This window comes from Lactuca saligna, chromosome 2 (genome assembly GCF_052625555.1).
Source record: "Lactuca saligna cultivar CGN05327 chromosome 2, ASM5262555v1, whole genome shotgun sequence".
NCBI lineage: Eukaryota > Viridiplantae > Streptophyta > Magnoliopsida > Asterales > Asteraceae > Lactuca > Lactuca saligna.
In genome coordinates, this window is record NC_136418.1 from 50,346,979 (window position 1) to 50,370,492 (window position 23,514).

General features: G+C 33.8%; 1 protein-coding gene across 1 annotated transcript; it reads right to left on the reverse strand.

Moving 5' to 3' along the window:
- Positions 1-14,724: 14,724 nt before the first annotated feature.
- On the reverse strand, positions 14,725-17,134 carry LOC145028871 (LOB domain-containing protein 1-like). Its single transcript, XM_078977583.1, has 2 exons — positions 16,857-17,134; positions 14,725-15,421 (listed from the first exon to the last, which is right to left on the reverse strand). Exons 1-2 carry the CDS (start codon positions 17,082-17,084, stop codon positions 15,089-15,091), a joined length of 561 nt encoding a protein of 186 aa, XP_078833709.1. The 5' UTR covers positions 17,085-17,134; the 3' UTR covers positions 14,725-15,088.
- Positions 17,135-23,514: the final 6,380 nt, after the last annotated feature.

The following is a 23,514-nucleotide window of genomic DNA, read 5'->3' on the forward strand; positions in this document are numbered from 1 at the left end:
AACTTAACACTTAAAGATTCATCAGTAGAACCGAAAATAATGTCATCAACATATATTTGTACGATTAACAGATGTTTATTAAAGATTTTAAAAAAGAGGGTTTGATCAATTGAACCTCTTTTAAAACCTGATTCTTCGAGAAAGGTTGACAACGTGGCATACCAAGCTCGAGGTGCTTGTTTCAAGCCGTAGACGGCTTTCTGCAATTTAAAGCTGTGATCTGGAAATTTGGGATCTTCGAAACCTGGTGGTTGTTGGATGTATACTTCGCGATCTATCTCTCCATGTAGGAATGCACATTTAACATCCATTTGGAATACTTTGAAATTTTTATGTGCAGCATAAGCAAGAAAGATGCGAATTGCTTCAATTCGGGCAACTGGAGCATATGTTTCATCGTAGTCGATTCCCTCTTGTTTTGAATATCCTTTGACTACAAGACGTGCCTTGTTTCGACAAATGATTCCTTGATCGTTAGTCTTGTTTCTGTATACCCATCTTGAACCTATAACAGTAACATCGGGTGGAGTAGGAACAATATTCCATACGTCGTTTCTTTCAAATTCTGCTAGCTCTTCTTGCATAGCTTTTACCCAATCTGGATCTTTTATAGAAGAATGTATGGTTTTGGGTTCAGTCGTGGATAAGAAGGCTCCAAATAAACATTCATTTGTGGATGCGCCTCTAGTTTGAATGCCTATGTTGGTATCTCCGATGATTTGGTCTGTTGGATGATTTCTGGTCCACTTTATTAAGCGATTCTCTTCCGCTATAATAATTGGAGTTTCAGTATCCCATTGTTCTTCTCCGGGCGTTTCATCTTGGAATAGGTTTGAAGGTTCCCCCATAAATGATGCATCGGGATTGTTTTGGCTATTTGGGGATGGGGTGTTTAAAGGAGGATTTGGTGTTTGTTCCAAAGAGGAAGTATGTGTTGGTGGTTCCCCCTCGAATTGATTTGCATCATTTTGGTTTGTTTGTGGAATTACTTCACTGGGTGTTCCTGTAGGGTCAATTAAAGTAGTTAGAAGTTCAGAATTGTAAGCGGTTTTTGGTTGTTCAAAAAGCAAATCAAGATCGATTTCAATGTCTATGTCAGGAGAAGGTGTTTGTTGAATTGGATTTTGAAAAATATTTTCAATCATTTTTGAACCAAAATGTTCACGATCCAATTTCCTAACATAAAATTCATCGAAATGAACATCGGTACTTTCTTCAATTACTCTATTACGTTTATTCAGTACTCGATAAGCAGCTGAAGAAAAAGAGTAACCAAGGAAAATTCCTTCGTCCGACCTTGATTCAAATTTTGAAAGGTGATCTTTATTATTCTTTACGAAGCATCGACAACCGAAAATATGAAAAAATTTGATGTTTGGTTTTCGGTTGTTAATGACTTCATATGGTGTTTTATGAAGATGTTTATGGATTAAGGAACGATTTTGAGTATAGCAAGCTGTGGCTATTGCTTCTGCCCAGAAGTATTGTGGCAGATCAGTGAAGATAAGCATTGATCTTGCAGCTTCACATAGATTTCGGTTCCTTCTTTCGACAACATCGTTCTGTTGTGGAGTGTATGGGGCTGAGAAGTTGTGTTCAATTCCTTTGTCTTTGAGAAATGAATCTAGAGTATTGTTTTTGAACTCTAAACCATTATCACTTCGGATTCTTCGAACAGGTCGTTTCAACTTCAGCTCGATTTGTTTGATGAAGTTGATCATCTCTTCAGGTGCTTCTGATTTTAGTCTTAAGAAAAAGACCCAAGTAAAGCGCGAGAAACCATCAACGACAACAAGAATGTACTTCTTCCCTTGTATGGTTTGGATTTTGGCAGGGCCACAAAGGTCTATGTGCAACAACTCTAGTGGTTCGGACACACTAGATTCTGAGATGCTTTTGTGAGTGGATTTGGAAAGTTTTCCTTTTTCACATGCAGCACAAAGAGTTTCGTTATCAAGCTTCAGAAGTGGTAGCCCTCGAACAAGATCATCGCCGATTAATTTGTTGATGTACCCAAAGTTTAGATGGGAAAGGCGGTGGTGCCATAACTAACTAATATTTGTTGGGGCTTTAGATAACAAATAGATATCGGGTTTACCATAGATAAGATCCATGTCAAGTGGATACATATTTCCGGCACGGTCAGAATCAACTATAACATCTTTGGTTTTGGCGTCCATGATCAAGCTTCGTTGTTTGGTGAAAAGAACTTCAAGATTGTTATCACACAGTTGAGAAACACTGATGAGGTTGTGTTTCAGGTCATCGACGAAGGCAACTTTCTTTATGGTAAAATTACCATTTGTTATGTTTCCATAACCTTTGATTTTTTCTTTCATGTTGTTGCCGAAGGTAACATCTTGATTGGTTTGTATAGGTTTGAAGTCACGTAAGTAGTTCCAGTTTCCTGTCATATGCTTGGAGCAGCCACTATCAATATACCATGTATCATCATTGGGTTCTCCAGCATTAAGTACCTACAATCAGACAGAAACTTTAGGTACCCAAATCTGAATGGGTCCTGGTTTGTCAGTTGTTATTTTGGGTGCTTTTCTTAATGAATTTCTTTTATCATTTGACTTCACATTATTGTAATGGTTTGGTTTATAACGATGGAATGGTTGAGGTTTGATTTGATCTATCAATTTTACCCAAAATGCAATTTGTTTTTGAAAACCCGTGGGTTGATAAGATCTGTGATTTGGTGAAAGATATCCTAGATGTGAAGGTTTGTTTGAAAAGTTTTCTTTATATCTGGGATGTGATGGGCGATTTTGAAAAGCTTTTTGATGATGATGGTTTGAAACTTTCTGATGTGATGGTTTTTGAAAGTTCCTTGAATGATTAAAAGTAATATCTTGAAAGTGGTTTTCAAAAGGTTTTTGAAAAGATTTTGGTTTTTGTTTTGAAACCTGTTTATAAGGTATAATGTAGGGTTTAACTGGTTTCTTTGGTTGGTTTTCAAAAATGTTTGGCTTGATTAGTGGGGTTTTGGTGACTTGAATGGATTTTTTGCTTGTTTGTTGTTTCTTGGAGTATTTTTGTCCCAGACTAGTTTTTCCAACAATTGATGAAGTCATTGTAGGAAAAGCAGTTGGTTTAGAAGTACTACCATCCTCATAAGAGGAATTTTCTCCATTCAAAAAGTTTTTGAGTTTAGTGGTTCCATCGGTATTTTTGATTTGGTGAGTTAAAGAACTTGTAGAGTCTGTTTCAGAATTTACAACTCTTTTGAAAGACTTTTTGGAAACACTGAAAGCAGTATCATCTGGACTACAGTTGATAACTGTTTCTTCATCTGAATCTTCCTCATTAACAGATGTGAAAAGATTTGGTAGAGTAGATTCAGAGTTTTCACAATTCGTCATGTTTTCCTGTTTTGCTTGTTCAATTTCAAAGGATTCTCTTCCAATTCCTGGTCTATAATTCATATCAATTTTGCCAGTTCCTAAGGCGTTTGCCTTGGTGAAAATATCATCACTTAGTTTTCTGGCAACTTTGATAGAATCCATATTCCATATCAGTCTTTTATTCTCGGTTTCAAGAGAATTGATTTGTTTTAAAGAATCAGTCAATTTTTCATTTAAAACATTGTATTTGTCAGTTGATTCTTGAAAGTCTTGTTTCAACTGAAGGATTTCCATTTTTAAAACATCTTTTATTTCAGAAGAAATGACTGACTGATTTTTTAGTTCCAAATCCCTTTTCTGAATTAGGGTCTGATTTAATTGTTCCAAGACGTGATTATAATCTTCTGATTTTCTTTCAACGTCTCTTTCCAATTTGCTTTTCGTTCTTGTTGATTCTCCAAATTTGAGTTGCAAGGTTTGTAACCCAGATTTGCAAATATCATAATTGACCATTGTGTCATGATATGTTTTGAGATCAACTTCCAGACTAGTCTCAATTTTGGTTATGTGAGACTCAAAAATTGTTTGGAAAAACCAAGTTCAGAGATCATAGACCATACCTGTTCTATGACGTTTGGAGCTCTTGAAGGTATTTCAACACCAGCTACGAAGCAGAAGTTTGATTGTGTTGGTTTGTGTTCAACTTCGTCATCAGAAGTTGGCCAGTATTCCACACTTGGTTCATGGATTGCCATCAATGCTCTTTGCTTTTCTTGGTTTTCCAGTTTCTTCAATTCATCGGCTCTTTGAGCATAGTATGCTGAGTCTTTGATTTTGGTTTTGTTTTTGGCTCGACATTCTCTGGCATAGTGATTTGTTCCTTTGCAGTTGTGACAAATGATCACTTCTTCATCACTATCATCCTTTTGACTTTTAATCGGAAGTCTTTCAGGTGTTTGAGTTTGGGCTTGTTGGGAAGGTTGAGAATGGTTTTGTTGGAATCCAAAATTTTGGTTGTTTTGAAAATCATTGTTTTGATTGTTGTAACCTTGATTTTGGAAACCTCTGTTTTGATTTTGAAAACTGTTGTTTGGATTGTGATTATGACCCGAGTTGGGATCGTTTTGAAATCCCTGGTTTTGAAAACCTTGGTTTGAGTTATTTTGGAAAGAAGGTCTTTGAGAATTTTGTCCAAAGTAAGGTCTAGGTTGAAAACCTGAGTTGTTTTGACCAAAAGATGGCCTTGGTTGAAAACTTGAGTTATTTTGTCCAAAAGATGGTCTTGGTTGAAAATTTGGCCTAAAATTTGATTGACCATGATTTGGGATAAATCTCTGGAGATTTGTGTTTGCAACCAACGCACACAGTTGTTGATAATCTACTTCATCATTTGAATCAGACTGGAAGGCTTGGTTTTGAAAAGATGTAGTCTGATTAAAATGATCAAAGTTTTGATCATTGAAGGGTGTTTGGTTTTGAGAAGTTGTGGACACAAGTGCAAGTGGTCCTCCAAAAGCTACAATGGTTGGTGGGTCAATCGAGGATTCATAGATTGAAGTTCTCCATACAAGTTGTACAAAGTTTCAGTATGAATAGCTGGATTTCCCTGAATAATGAGTTTAACCATTTTCCAGCTTTCGAAAAGATTGTTTAAAAACTTGAGATTTATCTCGTGTTGTGTCTTTTTGATACCCAAATTGTTCATTTTAACCATAATCAAATTGAACCTATCATGAGCATCATTGAGGTCGAGGCTAACACCAATATCCGACTCGGAAGTTCTTGCCCTTTTGTTGGAGTCGGTGGTAGATCCCGAATGTGTCGTTTCCGGATAAAGGACCCATTTTGGACCATTACAATAAACTTCCCACGCTTTTTGGTTGTCAAATGGTTCAACATTGTTGATAATTTTGTATTGATACAATGCGGTTGATAATGTTGGATATTATTCCTTTTATATATCAGCTCAGATACCGATTTGTTGGAAATATAACAATCTGATCACCACAGCAAAAGGCTCGGTTACCAGTTACTGTGTGATAGATATATCAGTTTAAGATATAAGATATATATATATATATATATATATATATATATATATATATATATATAAAGAATAATTATTGTGGAATAAGTATAAATATGAAAGCTATAAATGACTGAAAGCTATAATAATATAAATGACTGTATTTAAATGACGTAAAGCTATAAATAATATAAATGACTGTATTTAAATGACGTAAAGCTATAAATAATATAAATGACTGTATTTAAATGACATAAAGCTATAATAAAGTATATAAATATATAAATATATATCAAGTAGGTTCGTCAATAAATTGACTGAACTGGACTCATGGAGCGACTGGTCGATATTTGTTCTTTGAATGGACTGGTCGATATTGGGACTCTTGGAGCGACTGTTCAATATTTGTTCTTTGAATGGACTGGTCGATATTGGGACTCTTGGAGCGACTGGTCGATATTTGTTCAAAGATCAATCCGGCATTGGATAAGTAACAAAAAGTTCATTTAAAGCTCGATTTTATGTAAAACAAGTGTTTACAAAGGGTACAAAATACATGGGTTTATGTATTTGTAGTTGAAGTATTTTTGGGTAAAAACATGCACACGGGTCGTGTAGGATAAGGCACAAGTGACACGGGTCGTGTAGGAGGGTTTTGGAGGGTTTTCTTGAAGAATGATGCTGACACGGGGCGTGTTGATTTAGCCTTGCTGAACACGGGGCGTGTTCATGATGCTGATGCTGACACGGGGCGTGTTGATTTAGCCTTGCTGAACACGGGGCGTGTTGAGGTTCAGAAGTATGAAGAAGGCAATTAGAGGGCAACACGGGGCATGTTGATTTTGCCTTGGTTTTTAACACGGGGCGTGTTCGTCTCAGAGTCAATTTCGGGATTTTTGTGATTTGAAGGTAAGTTTTGTTTGTGATGTTTTGGCTAGGGTAATGGTGTTAAGGTGTTTTGAGGATGTTTTCAAGGTTGTTTAGAGGTTGGAAGGAGGTTTATATAAGGTGGTAAAGGTGGTGAAATTTCTCATGAAGATGATGATGAATAGTGATGGGTTTTGTGGTTGATCTTGATGCAGAAGGTTTTGGGTTGTTTCATGGTTGTGTTTTGGTGTTTTGATGTAAGGAAAGTGTTTGGTGGTGTATGATGTGATGATCAAAGGTGTTGAAGATGAAAAACCTTTAGTTTCAATGAAGAAGATGAAGATGGTTGATGGTGTTCTTCATTTAGCTTCTTGTTTGATCTTGGTGTTCTTCACTTGGCTTCTTGTTTGATCTTGGTGTTCTTCATTTAGCTCCAGGGATATGTCTTTGTTCTTGAGGAAGATGAAGATTTGTGATGTTCTTGGGAGAGTTTGTAGTTTGTAGAAGTGTTACAACATTACAAATGAACACACACCCTCACACACAAACTCACGTATACATATATATGAGAAACAAATATCTTCTTCACTTGAGTGTATTTTGAAGAGTATGGCTGGTCATGCAAGTTGATGTAGAGTAGGAGGCAAAAAAACGTGGGTCTTCATTTGGCTTCTCATTTCCTTGACTTTGTTGACCATTTCTTGTAGACTATTCAACACATATACATATTTATATATAATACATATATACATATATAATACATACATATATATATATATATATATATATATATATATATATATATATATATATATTGTTGAAACTGTTTAGTCACACATATGTGTTTTCGTCATTCGCGTGTTTTCGTATTTTCCGTTTTATCACGCATTCATGCAACCTGAAATAACTGATAATATTTGTTAGATTGTATAAAAATAGTTCATCTTATTTTAGTTATGGTCACATACAAGGTTACATAAGAACATTTTTCAACAGATAAAATGTTGAAATCGTTGCTACCACTTATATGCATACTTTTAAGATTGTCAAATATGCCGTGAAATTTGGTGCAAGCCGCTTGAAGGTCGCGCTGTTTTGCATTGACCGAATTGTATGTACTGTTCGTTTTCCTTACTAATAATGCATGGAAGTGGTCTAAAACACAATTCCAAAAACTTTGACCAACTTGAAGGTCACGCTGTTTTGCATTGTTTAAAATGTTTCACAAAATAACTATTTTATGAAACACATCCAAAACGAACTCTTAGTAGAAAGGCTCAGCCGAAAATCATAAAAGTTGAAAACAATAACAAATTGATAGTGTCATAATATACAACGTTTAATTATAATGATAATATAATCTGATATAATCATTTGAATTCGATGTCATTGACATATGAACAAGAAACAACTTAAAAGTGATTCGCACTTCGTGGATGTTGGAAACTGTTTCATGATTACATATTTCAGTATTTCTTTGGTTTTTATCTCGTTTGTTATTTTATTTTGTGTGGGTATAATGTTTCGAGGACAGTAGAGCAATATAGTACATCAACATGTGTACCATTCATGTAGATATATTTCTACATAGAGACATATTTCATAAGTTTACATGGACAATTCTTGTAATTTATTTTCTATGTAGCGACCAAACATGTCAAACATGTAAACATGCCAATATAGTAAACATAAATGGGTGGAACTTGTTGTTGTTCAAATTAAGGGGTTTAAACAAACATTTTCCAAACTACGATAATGGAAAGTGACATTCAACAAAGTAACGAAGTGGAAAGTGTGAACGTAGAAAAATATAGGGACCAAATCTACCAACGTAGGAAAGTTTTATGGACGAAGTCTAAAATAAAAACATTTTATGGGCCAAGTATAAAATAACAAATCAAATTGAGGGGTAAAACTCACATTTTACAAAGTATAGAGATAGAAAGTGGCATTTAACAAAGTAATGGTGTGGGAAGTACGAACGTACAGAAATATAAGGAGCAAATCTGCCTATATAAAAAGTTTTATGGGCAAAGTCTAAAGGTATAATGATTTAAAAGGGTAATATATTATTGGATTTACACACATTTGGTCACTGAGTTTTTTTGTCCACATTTACCCCTTCAACTTGTTAAACTGTACACATTTAGTCTTTATGACCGGTTACTCGAGGTTAGCTGAGAAAAATGATTTAATAGGGTAATATATTTCCATTTTATACACATTTAGTCCTTAAAATTTTTGTACACATTTAGTCCTTAATATTTTTTTGATTCAAAATAAGTCATTTTAAGTTTTGTACTCATTCAGTAATTATAAATAATTTTTATAGGTTTTTCTCACGGCATCTTACATGGGATAATCCTTCATAAAGTGTGTGGGGCTATTGATGTTTATGTGTAACATCTCATTTTCACAACAAAAAAAAACTTCATCTTTAGATAAGGCAAAACTCTCTAATTATAAATCTATTATTAAGAAAAAAAAGTTTATTCCAAAATACACTGATCGAAAATCAGAGTATAGGAAACGCGGTATCCTCAATATTGTTGATGAGTGTGTACAATCCTGTCTTCGCCTTCTCATGTTCAACGATAGAACCTGAAAACATAAACAACTCGGTAAGCACAAAGTTTAACGAGTTTCCCCCAAAATACCCGATACAACAAACATATTATCATGCATAACGGGCCCACACTCATTAGATTGGAATACATTGGCCCAATCAGTCATCGAGTTGGAATGCTAACATGCAACAGATCCAATCAGTCATCAGACTGGAATACCTAGGGTTTGTTGGTCTGTCGCCTTAACCTAACTGCTCTTCTCGAGCCTCCGTGTCTATGGCTTACAGCCGGCCCACATCAGGTATCTTGGCATATAACATAAAGCACGACCGCGTCAACCTATCCCACCAGGCCACCACCATATGGTTATCTCACGTAAGATGTCGTATGAAAAACTTAAAGAAATTATTCATAGGTATTGAATGAGTACAAAAACAAAAATGACTTATTTTGCAAAAAAAAAAATATTAAGGATTAAATGTGTACAAAAATATTAAGGACTAAATGCGTACCAAATGAGAAATATATTACCCTATTTAGTCATTTTTACCGGCTAACTTGATGTAGCAAGTCATAAGAACTAAATGTGTACAGTTTAACAACTTAAAGGGGTAAATGTGGACAAAAAAAAACTCAGTGACCAAATGTGTACAAATCGAAAAATATATTACGCTTTTAAGTCATTATCCCAAGTCTAAAATAAGAAAGTTTTATGTGCAAAGTTAAATAACAAACTTTTATGGCGAAAGTGTAAAACCAAAAAAGTATAATTTGTGGCCAAAGTCTAATATAAGAAATTTTTGTGGTCAAAACCTAAAACTATAAAATTATATTATTCATAAGTGGCACATGAATTAATATATAGGGTAAACTACACTAATCATCCCTTGTACACCTCATACAGGTGCCAAAACACACATTTAGTCCCTATTTTCAAAGATTAACTTGGAGCATCCCTTATTTCGTAAAAAGGTGCACACTTCGCCCCTGATACGTGGTTTTGTTGAGAATTTTGTCCATGTCGGATCTGAAATGACGATAATGGCCTTTGTGTATTTCTTTTCCAATTAATTTAGCCATTGTCCATTTATTTTTGATTTATTTTTAGGCTGTCATTATTGTCATTGGTCCCACCCTTATCTTTTTTTCCCTCTTCCTCATCTTTTTTCCATTCAACAACCGTAAATCACCAACCTACTACATGTAGGATCCCATGGAAGATGACAAATGTGAAATTAAGAATCAATGCATAATCAATAAGACTCGATCTAAAGTTTAAGCACAATTTGTATAGATAAATGAGAAGTACAAAATGTAGAAGCATGTGCTTGCTTACTAAACTACTACTCTCTCTCTCTCTCTCTCTCTCTCTCTCACTACACAAGAAATATATAAAATGGGCGCTCTCTCAAACCTATACATGGTACACTATACAAGTATATATAATAAACCTTAACTCATAACCCATATCAAATAATGGAAAGCCTAAGACACCATCCATTGAAGAGCTTTGCATCCAAACATTCTCCCCCCTCAAATCTTGGAATGGATGACCCTCCTTTAATTTCCAAAAAGAGCAACTTTACGAACAAGACCTAAAGCATGACAAATATAGAAGCAATCAAAAAATCTTCAAGTCTTCAATGATCTTCTAACCTAGGTTCTAGAATGTAAGACATTACTATCCAAAGCAACAAGAACCAAGAGTAAATTTAAGGTCAATGAGTATCCAAACCCAAGGAAAACTACACATCCTTGAGCTTAAAAACACACCCCAAAAATCTTCTTTAAGAGCCAACCATTCATAAAATCGAACCATTTCATAAAATCAAATCCAAGTCACTTCATAATCAACTCCCCCTCAAGGTCACATCGGTCTTCAATCATAAATGATCATTCGCCAAATTTGAATATCCAAAAACTTCCGATTTTGAATACCCATATCATAATCTCTTCACCTTTTATAATTGAAATATGATTATAAAACTCCAGATGAGAATGAGAAAGTGCTCATTGTGGATTTGGCAATACAATCCTCCCCCTCGCTTGGGACAACAAATAACTCGAAGCATCAAAACCGAAAACCACATTTCGTAATCTTGACTTCCCGGAACACTTTTCACCCGAAAATGAACAAAATTTGTTCATGTTTCATGAAAACGTTTTGCAAAAATAACAATCTTGAAATCCCAAAAAAAAACTCCAAAAGTTGTAAAGATTTTAATGACTAGATAAGAATTGTCATTCTTCTTAAACTTTAGGGACCAAATGTGAAAATTTTGTTATCTTCTTTCCCGAAATTGGTTCCGGATGCAAACAACGAATGCATACTTCCCACACCTAACAAACAAATGCGAAACACAGGCTTCCCATACGAAAATCTTTTTCATGTTCAAATTTTAAGAAAAGAAGAGAAGAGAAGAAAGTAAAGAGAGAAAAGAAGCAAAAAGAAAAGAAAACAAATTTGTCTTTTGTGCTTCCGAATTAGAGAGAAATAGAAAGAAAGTTAAACATTTTATTATTTCTTTTCAAATCCTCCCAAATCCAAAGGAAAGTTAGGAGGGAAAATGATTCTTCCATTTCCTTCCAAATGAAACTCGGGAGTATCAATCTCTCTTACTTTCCTCTCATTTCTATCAATTTCCTTTCTTTCATCTTCTTAAGTTGAACTCACGAACTGGGTGTAAGCCTCTTCTCATCAAACCTTTGACTTCCCATCCAACCATTCATTTCCCATAGTTATATCTTTCTCATACGAACAAAAAGCTTCCCAATCTATATGGGAATCAACGATTCCCATCCAACCTTCCTAATCGACACTCAATTTTCGCACAATCAAGATCTAGATTTCAGACTGAGAAACTTCCATTTCAAAGTGGGAACCAATTGATTGCAAAACTTTGACTCCAGTCCATATACAAGTCATATGTGAACGATGAAAACATCAATTTTGACTTTTCATTGACCAGAAATTATGAGACTTCAGCACTGATAGTTCTCGACCATTTAACAACGAATTCAGCTCTAACCCTTCTTTATCTGCCTTCGTATTCTCATTCGGTACCCCGATCACTGCCGAAGCAACATCCTCCACATTCGATATCAATTTCATTGATTCCCAACCAAATTTAAGAATCGTTCATCACTAGGAGACTTTTTCACAATCCAAATCAATAAAGAGTCAAATTCAACTAAGAAATAAACTTCACACGGTGTAAGACCATAACAATTACGAGACCATCACTTTAGATTGTGAGAAACAGGAACTCAGATTGGGAGAAACAGGAACTGGTTGATTTCTGCCTGGAAAGCAAACATCTCTGCATCAGCCATCCATACTTCCGCCATTGTAGTCTTATTCGCAAACGAAAACGATGAAAGATTGTTGTTCTTCATCATTTAGTTCACATTCACAGCACTTCAATTTTGACTTTCAACATTGACCATAAAACTGATAATCGACAAACATCAACTCAATTTTTAGATCTAATACACCATTTTAACTATTATTATCCTGTTCGTTTATCTATTCTTGACCATTTATCATCAAGAATCATCCCAAATGTTCACTGTGTTCGTCAATGAGTTCATCACCATCGTCATTGAATTTTTTTTTTTTGTGTGTGTTTTACATTTAAGCCAAAATCAGACTCAACAATGATCAATTAAACCAAATCGGTGAAAGATCATGACTGATTATGATTTAGAAAAAAAATCGATCATAAAAATGTCAGTGAAGAAATGATTTGTGAATGTACAAAAAAAAATCTATGAATCAATCAACTCGAGAATAAAATCGAATGGCTTCTGCTTCAAATAAAAATCTGATCATGATAATCTCAACAATTATGAGAACAACTTGAATTTGCAACCAAATTCGATCTTAAACAACAAACCACAAGACGACAAAAAACAAGAAGCACGAAACGACGTCAATTTTTGGATTTGGGCTCGATCAAAGCAATTGATGAACAGTAACGAATCACTTTGTTTTGGACTCAAAAATATGAATCAATGATTTGGGCTTAAAAGTGGTATCAACTAATAGAAAATGTGATTGGGCTCAAATTTGGATCAGATAAACAGTAGTAAATTGAATTTGAAATTTTGGCCAGGAATTAAATCCGATAAATAGTAAAAGATCAAAAGAGTTTGGACTTGATTTTCGAGTAAATCGGATCAAATTTTGGGCTAAATCAAAGGTTAATACGATCAACAAATTTATATACATATACTAAAAAACAATACTGGAGATTTTTTTTTAATAAGTGAAAAGGGGTTTTCATTTTTTATTTTTTCAAAATTGATAAATGTTATATTTCATTGTCATCACGTTTTTTTACGAGTTGCTCACACGTGTTATATTTCCTCTATAGATTTCTGGCCTTGTACATTTTCACTTTCTTTCCCTTCCATAACTCATTCACCCCTCGAATACCCCTCTTCCACAGTCTATTCAAAAACCCTATTATCGCTCTGATAGTTCTCGATCGTACCAAAGATATCACGAGGGGGGTGTTTCGCTTAGCTTCTTAAACCCCAAAAGTTCTTTTTGGAAAAGTTACAAAAAATCAGGATTTCCTAATTTTTCCAAAAAATTAGTTTTCCTTGTATAAAAAGTCCAAAAGTAGCTTTTTAAAACTAGTTTACAAAACATCTTTTGCTATTTTTTCTTTTCCAAAAAGGACTTTTGACGGGGTGCTGCCGTCACCGTCGTCGGGGGTTTTCGATCCTAACTGTCGGCAACCATCACGCCCCTCAATTCTCCACCTTCATTCTTCTTTATACACTGTGCGAGGTCGTCAATCGATTTCAACCACAAAGAAAGTAGATTTTCATCACTCGATGATTTGTTCGCTCTTATCTCCTTCTTTATTGGTTATATAATATGAGTATATAACTATTGTATAAACTAATAAGGAGCTTATTGTTTAAAGAACGTCCTGTCAGAGTTTGAAATGAAACAAGATTTTGTGTCCTGTATTGTAATTACCAAAATGAAATTCACTTGACAGATAATCAAGTGTTTCACAATAGAAAGAAACACACTCAAATGGGGTCAATGGTTGTGTTTAAATAGATCCCATGTACATCTTATAACCCTAATGCAAAAAGCGAGTATAAAGGCTATCCTTATAATAAAATCTCTTTTTAGTTTATCAGTGAATTAGTCAATCATTTAGATCGTGTGAGCCACGTTAAATTAATGCGTTTTTTTTCTTCACAACTTTAATTGTCGTGTGTGTGTGTTTATCCCTTCTTAATCGTAACAAGATCATCAATAAAAATAGTCATTCACTCGAGTAGATACTTGATTGCCAATCTTACCTTTTCATTGGCCCATTTGATATGCTATTAGGTTTGGTGATCATGATGATTACGGTTAAATAACCTCGCTAAAGGTATCTTCTTTCATTATCCTAAAATTAAACTTTATTGAGGTTTATTTTTATAATTTTTTGTTTCTTCAGTTAGTATATATCATTGTCTATTGTTCAATGAAGTTTGACTATTTATATATAGGAAGTAGTAAACAATCAACTAACATATTGCCAGGTGCTAATTGCAAAGGAAGTAGTTTATACCAAATTTATTCTAATTTTTAATTTGACCACTTAAGTTTGAGAATCATCAAAAACTAATTAAACTTTGCAAGGAGATATAATGATGATATGAAATGTCGGTAACAATGGTCGTAGCCTTTATGAAAAGTAAACAAGATAGTCAAATAACCCTTTTTAAAGGGAATCCAAAAAAAACATCAACATTCATCAATAAATCTAATTAGGTGGCCAGAAAGTTGAATTCAATTCGATTCAATTCAATACGATGCAGACGCCGTTCAAAAAAAAACTACGATGTAGACCAACATATAACCACTTTGTATTATTTTACAATTTTATTGCTGCATATCTTAATCATAAATACTCTTCATAAATATTAAATGCTTTAAATATGCTCTTTCAACTATAAAACAAATAATAACCGAATTCTATCGACCAAAATCACTAAAAGCGTACACGACTATATCATACACAGTAACATAAAGATCATTAGCCATTCAAAAAAAAAAGATAAAGATCATTGGTTCAAATCCGGCATCTTTTGCATCATTAATATACTGATGACAAAAGATTTAGTTCACTACTAACTACGAGAATGAATATCTGTCTTGGGGAGAAAACAAACATCATATTTGCTTAGCCTCCTTTCTTTATTTGTCCTTCCCAATAGTTAAAACTGTGGAGTTAGGAGATTTCATCCGAAATTAGTAGGGTTTAAGCCCAAATAGTGTCCCATAATGAATCTTGGTCAAGATAGAAACTAGGGTTACTGCTTTGAAAGCTTTCATCAGAACCAAATCCGTCAAAAGATTGATGAGATGATGATTGTGGAGATTGGCCTGTTTCAATGCAAAACAAAGCTGCATATTGGCATTGAATATTGAATACCTCAGCTTGAGCTTTGGCTAGTTGCGCTTGTAGTTCGTTTACTTGGTTCTGTAGTTGAAAAATGGCACCCGCACTTCCATATACAGGGTCTCTGATTCTTGCGTTTGCCTCGTACACCATGCTACTAACTGCGTCACCTCTTTGAGATTCTGGTAATTCCTAAGAGTTTAAAATGATGTCAAGAATCTGATAATTTAGAAATTCAAATTGTTCTAAAACAATGATCATCTAATATTTGTAATGTTGGTTATGGTTAACAAAATTTATACTAATAAATAAAAACCAATTTTCTGCCACATGTCATGTCCTCATTGATTTGGATACATAGAATTTTAATTGATTTTTAAAATTTACTTATTTCCACATATAATTTTCTGATTTGTTCACATATCACAACTTATTTCGGTTACAATATTAAGAAAAATAAATGCTTCCTTGAAAAACAATTGATATATTTATAATGTAATAAATATCATAATTAATGAGAATTCTAAAACTGATATTGATATTAATTATTTTTTTTAAATTTAAAGTTTAAATATTAATATTAAATTTTTATTTTTAATAAACCCGTGTAGTATACGGGTTTGTTTTACAAATTTGACTTCTAAAAATATATGTTATGCATATGATTATTATTTACGAATTGTCGAATTCTGTAGAGAATTATTTTCATATAAAACAACTATTTATAGAAGTATATGTAATTAATATCTTGGTGTTTTCTTTGAAAAGTCATACGATAAGACATACTATCGACATGGTCAGATACAAAAGAAAAGACAAGTGAAGCAGACTAATTGTAGTTTTTTTTCTTGATTTTATTACTTTTGGAACCATGTTGGTCAATGAGAACAAGTATGAAAAGACATTTGAAATGCGAGCAGACTGTGGAAATGTCTTTTCGCGACAGGATTTTTGATAAATAAGGTTTGGCAGGGTAGTTGACACTCAACTCCTATTCTAAATTTAGCATTTTCGATTTTGAATATTTATGTTTGTTTTAAAATTTCATTAATTTTATTAAAATATGAAACATTTCATCATTTTATATGGGCATTAGGATAAATAAAAAAAAATATGAGGATATTTAATTTACGTTCTATTTAATAAGTAGATCATGTGATATCATTTATTTGTGTTATCTACTCGATATTTTAAGTAATAGTTATCAATTTATTTTTGTTATTTTTGAATCATGAAATTGTGACAGAATTACTAGGGCATATGTAACTATATATGGTTTGTTTTGGTCCTAAGTGAGTAAGTGTCATGGCGTAGCTAAGTGGTAGGTTTGTCTCCTTTTCTAATCCTTTGTAGTTGTATATTTAGGTAGCAATAATTATTTGCATAATATCTTCTTAACATTGATTTACCAATACGCCACTTAAAACTACGTTTATTTTGTTTCAAATTAAATATAATATTTTAAAATACGTGATGATTTTATTAAAAATTTTAATCATACAGTAAGACATTCAAAGTACAGCCCTTAACAAAGTTAACGCAAATGATGATTCCAAAAAGAGCGAGTCCATAAAATCCTTACAGAGCATTACTATATACTGAAATTTTATTTATATAATTTTCTTACCTGTAAAAACTTGATTATGTTGCTTGAACCAAATACACGATGAGCCATAATGAACTTGAGAGGTTCATCAGGAGGAAAGTGAGGTGCCAGGACGCATGTTTCCGCACATCTCCTTCTTAAAATCTTACAAGCCGCACAAGGTGTCACTACAACTGACATAGGAGGAGAGCTTGTCGATGGTGAGGAAAGTTTTGGTTGCAATGTATCATTTGCATGGTGGCTAGCCATATTTCTATTATTGTGTGTTTATGAGAGAATGTAAACTATTGTATAGAGGTCAAAAGAGTGGGGATAGATTGGATTGTTGTGAGTACGTGAATATATATAGAGAGAGAGGATGAAAGTGAAACAAAGAAATTAATTCTAGAAAGTTGGTGAAAGGGCCCAGGAGATAGGTTGACCAGATAGGGAAAGGATAGGGAGGTACTTTTACAATCAATAATGTTGATTAATAATTATCTGGTTCATACATCATTTTTGGAAAAGTATCATTAATTTCCGCTGAGAAAATAATAAGGTTTGTTTGTTTTTTTGTTTGTTTTTTTTTTTTTTTTCCGAAATGGCAAGTATCATTAAAAAAGGGACACAAATAGCAAGTGGCTAAACCGTGACCAAAATACAATGACAAAAGAAAATGTAAATGAAGGAAAGAAAAGAGAAAAAAAACATAAACATAAAAAAAAAGAACAATGAATTATAGTTTTAGATGTTCAAATGGGAGCAACTCCAATCAATCCAATTCCTGCACCCATGAGAACTCCTATGATTGCACTATGAAATGGAAGTGGCAATGATGTTGTCTTCTACAATAGTTGGATTAGCTTTGATATTTTTAAATACCTTGTCATTCCTAGCGAACCAAATTAGACAGAATAAGATTGAACTTCCAATGGATTACCTTTTTATGCAATAATCCCAACATGAGATCGAGTCTAAGAGATCCAGAATTGTGAATCTCCTAGCTTGTAACCCACACCAATTAAAGATCCACGATTGAACAGTTTGAGCGAATTTCCAGTGAAGGAAAAGATGTTCCACCGACTCCGTGTTTTTATTACATAAGAGACATGTTTGGTTTGGAATGTGCAAACCCCTGATCAATAATGATTTTGCCACCGGAATCCTATTCAATACAGTGCGCCACACAAAACATTGGACTTTTAGTGGTATGAGTTTTGACCAACATATAGTGGGGCCTTTATATGAGATCAGTTTGGAGTCTATAAGACGCCTCATGCAGTTGACTTTGTATTCCCCACCTGTTGTCATTCCAAACCTGAAACCATAAGAACTAGTAGTTGTATTGATTTCTAAATCGACAATGTTCTTATAGAGATGTAACAGTTCTTAAAGTTCAATGGGTTTAGAAGGCTCATGTTTCCAAACACAGGAGAATCCAGATTCACATAGTCGATCACCAAGGAGACAACATTTGATCGATTCAAGAGCATATAAATGAGGGTAATTTTGTTGAAAGGGAGTTGTGCCACACCATACATCTTTCCAAAAGAGAATTTTGACATCAGAACTTGGAATAAGGTTAAAGAGTTGTTGACTGTCAATATTCATGACATCAAGAGCCATAACAGCTTTAGAGATATTACACCAAACTCCAGTGGATGTCTTTCTAGCTATATAAGTAGCAGGTTTCTTTCTCAGATTGGGAATGCTGGAAATTACATCTTTCCAAAGACTCCTCTGATCGTTCATCAGTCGTCACCACCATTGAATCAACAAGGCTAAGTTTTGTGCCTTTAAAGTTGTCACACCCCGAAACCAATGACGGAAACGTTCCGGGGCGGAGGACGTCATGTAAAGTATCACAACCAATGTACATAGTAAGCACAGTAAACACGACCATTACATTACATAGAAGTATTTACATTTGTTTGAATGTAAAGTAATACATGTTTTATCTATACATTAGTTTAAACGAAAGTAAAGACGTGTTTGATAAAACGCTCCGTCTTCTCCAAAAGATCGCGGGATACCTGACTAATGTGGACCTGAGAATACAAGCACTTTGAAAATCAGCATAAAGCTGGTGAGTTCATAAGCGGTTTGTTTTCTAAAAATGAACAAGTTTCCTTTAGTTTTTCGAAAAGTTGTTATCCAAGAAAATCCCATATTTTCTTATAAGAAAAGTTTAGTTATCCGTTTGCTACACAATCTGGTTAAGAACAGTTTAGTTATCCTAGGAAAAACCCTTATTTTCCTTAAAAATTGTAGTTGGTTGTCATTTCGGAATGCAATGTACAAGTATCTACCATACTTGCAGGGTTAAGGTAAGTATTTTGAAAACCTGGTTATCCTTGAAAGTGCATTAGTGTTAACATGTATATAACACTAATAAGTGAGTAGAAAAGTTTTTTTAATCTAAGTTGCGAGTTCCATAACCATACATTAGATTGGATAAGGCTCGTACTAGGCCAATATCGTTGATATGACTTTTTTCACCCGTAGACCCGTCGGTCCGACTGTAGCTAGCAGCCAGGTGCTGGGTAGTCAATCCCGTATAGATCTATACACTCAAGTCACGTTCTCCCTCCAGGAGATTCTGGTTACAGGGGTAGTCCTACACTCTCGTATCCGGGGGAGTTTTACCAAGGACGTGTCTCCAATCTTAAGATTAATGAAATTTGGTCCTTCACTCTCGTATCGTGTGGGAGTGTTACCAAGGACGTTAGTAAATCCGGTTGTTTAGTCCTCCACTCTCGTCTTCAGGGGAGTGTTACCGAGGACGTTAGGAAATCTGTTGGTTAGTCCTCCACTCTCGTATCCAGGGGAGTGTTACCGAGGACGTATCGAAAGTTCTGAAGTTGGTGCTTTTAACAGTAATTATGTAGAAAATCATTTGTGAAATATAAAATATAGCATTTTATAATGAGTTTCACAAATAGTTTGAAAACTAGCTCTGCAAGTTAAACGGTTGGTTAATACGATTTCCAATGTTGAAAGCATACGAAATATGAAACATTTCCAATGAAATCATAAGTTTGAGTACAAGATTTCCTTGTACTTTTGCTTGTATTCCCCCTGAAAACATTGAAAACACAGAAAAAGGTGTAGGGGTATGAACTCACCAGTCGAGAATTATGTCGGTTGGATGCTAAGTGTCAGTTCGGGGCTTGAATAAATGCGAGGTTCCTATGTAATATGAAGAGATACACAATTGTATCTAAATAGACTTTAAACTACCAAATAGTAATACAATACACTACGAAACGCAAAAACACTTTATTTCAAGTGTTAGGAGTGATCCGGGTAGCACATAAGGATGTGTAGGGCCTAGATAAGGAGAGTACTCTTCAAGAGTAATCCCTTAGGGGTGTTTACGGTCCAAAGACCATGTCCCCATGAGTTTACGGCTGTAATGTGACAACTGTCAATTCAGGTCATTCTCGGACTCATGCATCTTTATAATAACCATTCATGCACATCATGCCATGGCCTAGTAGTATAAATTAGGTCAAAATCTTGCATAAACTAGGATCCATCTAAGACCTAGGACTAATATACTTGACACTTACGATTCTAGTAAGTTGCTTAACTACAATAGGAAATGCCAATGCTATAATTTGAATGGAACTTTCAAGCCTTGTTATAATTGAAAAAGGGTATAAAACCCTAAAAATAAATTAAAATATTCTAATTATACTTCATTATGATGATGAACATCAAACAATATTCCAAAACCTAAAGAGTCCAAAATCCAAATTTATAAATCTTAAAGCTTAAAAACTTTATAAAATTTGACTGTAAACTTCCAAATATCAAATTTTATTAATCAAATTATGGATTATACCAATGAAATAGAAATATAAATTATCATGCATTAATCATAATTAATTAGTTAAAAACAAGATATTTAAATAAATCAAAATTTTGCTTAAAGAATCACTTTTATAAAAATTAGATTTTTATAAAATTTGAATTGAGGAGAGAGAAGGCCCTAATCCACTAAAAAATCTGGCCATTCTCCCCTCCCCATGCCCTCTCTCTTCCCAAAACTCAATCATTAAGCTCATTCCTTCACACTATCTCTTCTCTCTTCACTCTCTCACACTTCACCCTCCTAACCCACAAACTCTCTTCCTCTCTCTCTCTAAATCACGAAATTTCTCTCATTCCTCTGCCAAATTTCGAGATTTTGAAGACTTTGAAGTGTTCTTACTTCCCTCAAGATCAAAACCAAGGTAAACAACAACATTTTCTCCCATAATTTCATGATTCTACTACCTGTTCTTCTTAGTTTTCTCTTCTTTTCGGATTCTATGTCTTTCCATGGCTAGAAATATTTATTTTTCCCTTGTGGTTTGTAGATTCTCACCATAACACAATGCATGTGTTTGAAATGGTGAAAATCCGGGATCAAACCCATGCAAGGAGTGAAAATGATGCACATATGTTCATGTGACTTCAAAAACAAGTATTTCATCTTCTTCTCCATTTCTTTTGTGTTCTTGCATGATCAAAAGCATTTAAACCATTTCTAGTACATCTTGGATGCTCATTCACTCCATGCATGTGCTAGAAATCGGACCTTATCAAAGGCATGCATGATGTTCTTGTCAAAATGTCCTAAGGATGCACTCAAAACAAACATGCAATCTGCCAGATTACTTTGTTCGACTTTGAACGACCATATCTCAGTCATTACTTAACCAAATCATGATATTCTTTTTGTATTGGATAATTCCATGAGTTAACTTTCAAACCCAACTGGTCTCACTGTAAAATATTAAATATCCGATTTTTGGCAATTTTTACAAAATGGTTGCGCAAACAGCTCTTTTTTTATGATCACCATTTTTGCCTTGCATGATCAATGGCCTTAAACCCAACCATAAATCTGGGGAAAAATACTTTAGAAACTTAAGATATCCAGTGAATTATGGTTGAAATTTCGTGGCTTAAAACCCCACTGAATGGGCTACATAAATTCATGAACTTCAGCCACATTTATATCTCATGCACCATTGCATGCAATATTTCTTAACTTGTTTGGGTTCAATACCCCTATTTCCCTTCTGATTAAATTTTGAACATTTTTCCTTTTGAAAGCCCTCACATGCATGTGATAATCTGTAAAATACCAAAAGCTTTTATTATTTCTTTGATTTATTTAAATTATTGCTAGAAACCAAGGGCATAAATCACATAAAATACTTCCAGAGGTCAATAAATCCGGAACAAATTCATGGATAACCCTTATGATGGATAATGACCCCTCACTAAATTTCACTAATTTTTGTTGCTGTTTGGTATGATTTCCGATTTTCTTTTTGTTAGGATATAATAAATCACAAAACTACTTTAGAGAGTGTAAAAATTTTATCTAACAATTTTCGTATACCTTACTTGTGATGGATGACTCAGACAAATAACTTGAACATTTTTCATCATGCCTTGCTATTTTTCCCAATTTTTGGTAATTATAATGGTTTAAAAATAGGAAAAATAGTTCTGATTATCCAAAATTCATGAAAATTTACCAGAACATCATGTTGTACAGTAGGAGGTTACATAAAAATTTTGAGGATTTTTCTCCACTGTAAACTATTTTTCTCTTAATTTCTAAAGTTAATTACAGTTAAATACACATAAATATCCAAAACCGGATTATACAATATAAAAAAAACCACTTTTGGCATTTTTCTCAGGTTATTTATACTGTAAATAATGTTACAAAAATTTTTGGTAAATTATTTTAACTGTTTAATATTATTTCTTTAATTAATGATTATTTAAAAGGATAAAACAAGGAAAAATAGAAATACCCTCTGAAAAATATCTTTTATATTTTTCCCAGCCTATTTATGTACAATAACAGTTAATTAAAAATTTTGGGTAATTTTGGAAACTGTTTTCTATTTATTTCAATTTTTATTGGAATAAATGCTAAAAAATCATAAAATATAATTAAACAGCTTGGAAATCCATTTTTATAATTTTCCCAGCTTAGTATTGTGTAATAACAGTTAAATAAAAAGTTTGAGAATTTTTATCCTTTGAATGCTATTTTCGTGAATTTATGTTGTAATAAGGACTTAAAAATTTGAAAATTTTATATTCAGAAAAAGTGTAACCAATTAATATAAAATCAAATACTAAAACATAAATTGGCATTTCACTATATGTAGAATTTAGTATATTAGCATTAGATTTCGACATGGAAACTCACTAGTGTGTGTTTGATGTCGTAGGATCCCGGTAGTAAGACGTTGGTGCATTCCGAAGTACCCCTTGTACCTACTCGAAACGTTGTGAGTATTCGCGCACTCCCCTATTTTCAGTTTTATGTTTTGGGGTGGAAAAGCATGTCCAGAAAAACTATTATTTGTATGTTGTATTTAAATTGATTTGTATCAAACACGATTGCTATTGTATTGCTATGTTTGTTTATGTATGTCTATGCAACACGGAACATGAGAACTTATCGTACTAAGGCCCTTCCCTTATCTCTAACCATTAACTCTTTGAGCCAATGGTCATTATGGATAGCACTATTAGGAATTGACAACTCCTCACTCGCCCGAATCGTTGGAGTGCATGATACCATATTCATTTATGGAACGATAAGCATAGATCTCGATAGGGCTTCAGTCATAGGTTTGGTTGAGACTCATTGTTTGCTCATACACATACAAACTCGTTT

What these genes read in the sequence shown, in the direction of transcription:
- LOC145028871 (XM_078977583.1), bottom strand. Translation starts at nt 17,084, where the DNA reads ATGGCTAGCCACCATGCAAATGATACATTGCAACCAAAACTTTCCTCA. An exon ending in ACATAATCAAGTTTTTACAG is followed by an intron (nt 15,422 to 16,856) that starts GTAAGAAAATTA and finishes TTAAACTCTTAG; the next exon opens with GAATTACCAGAATCTCAAAG.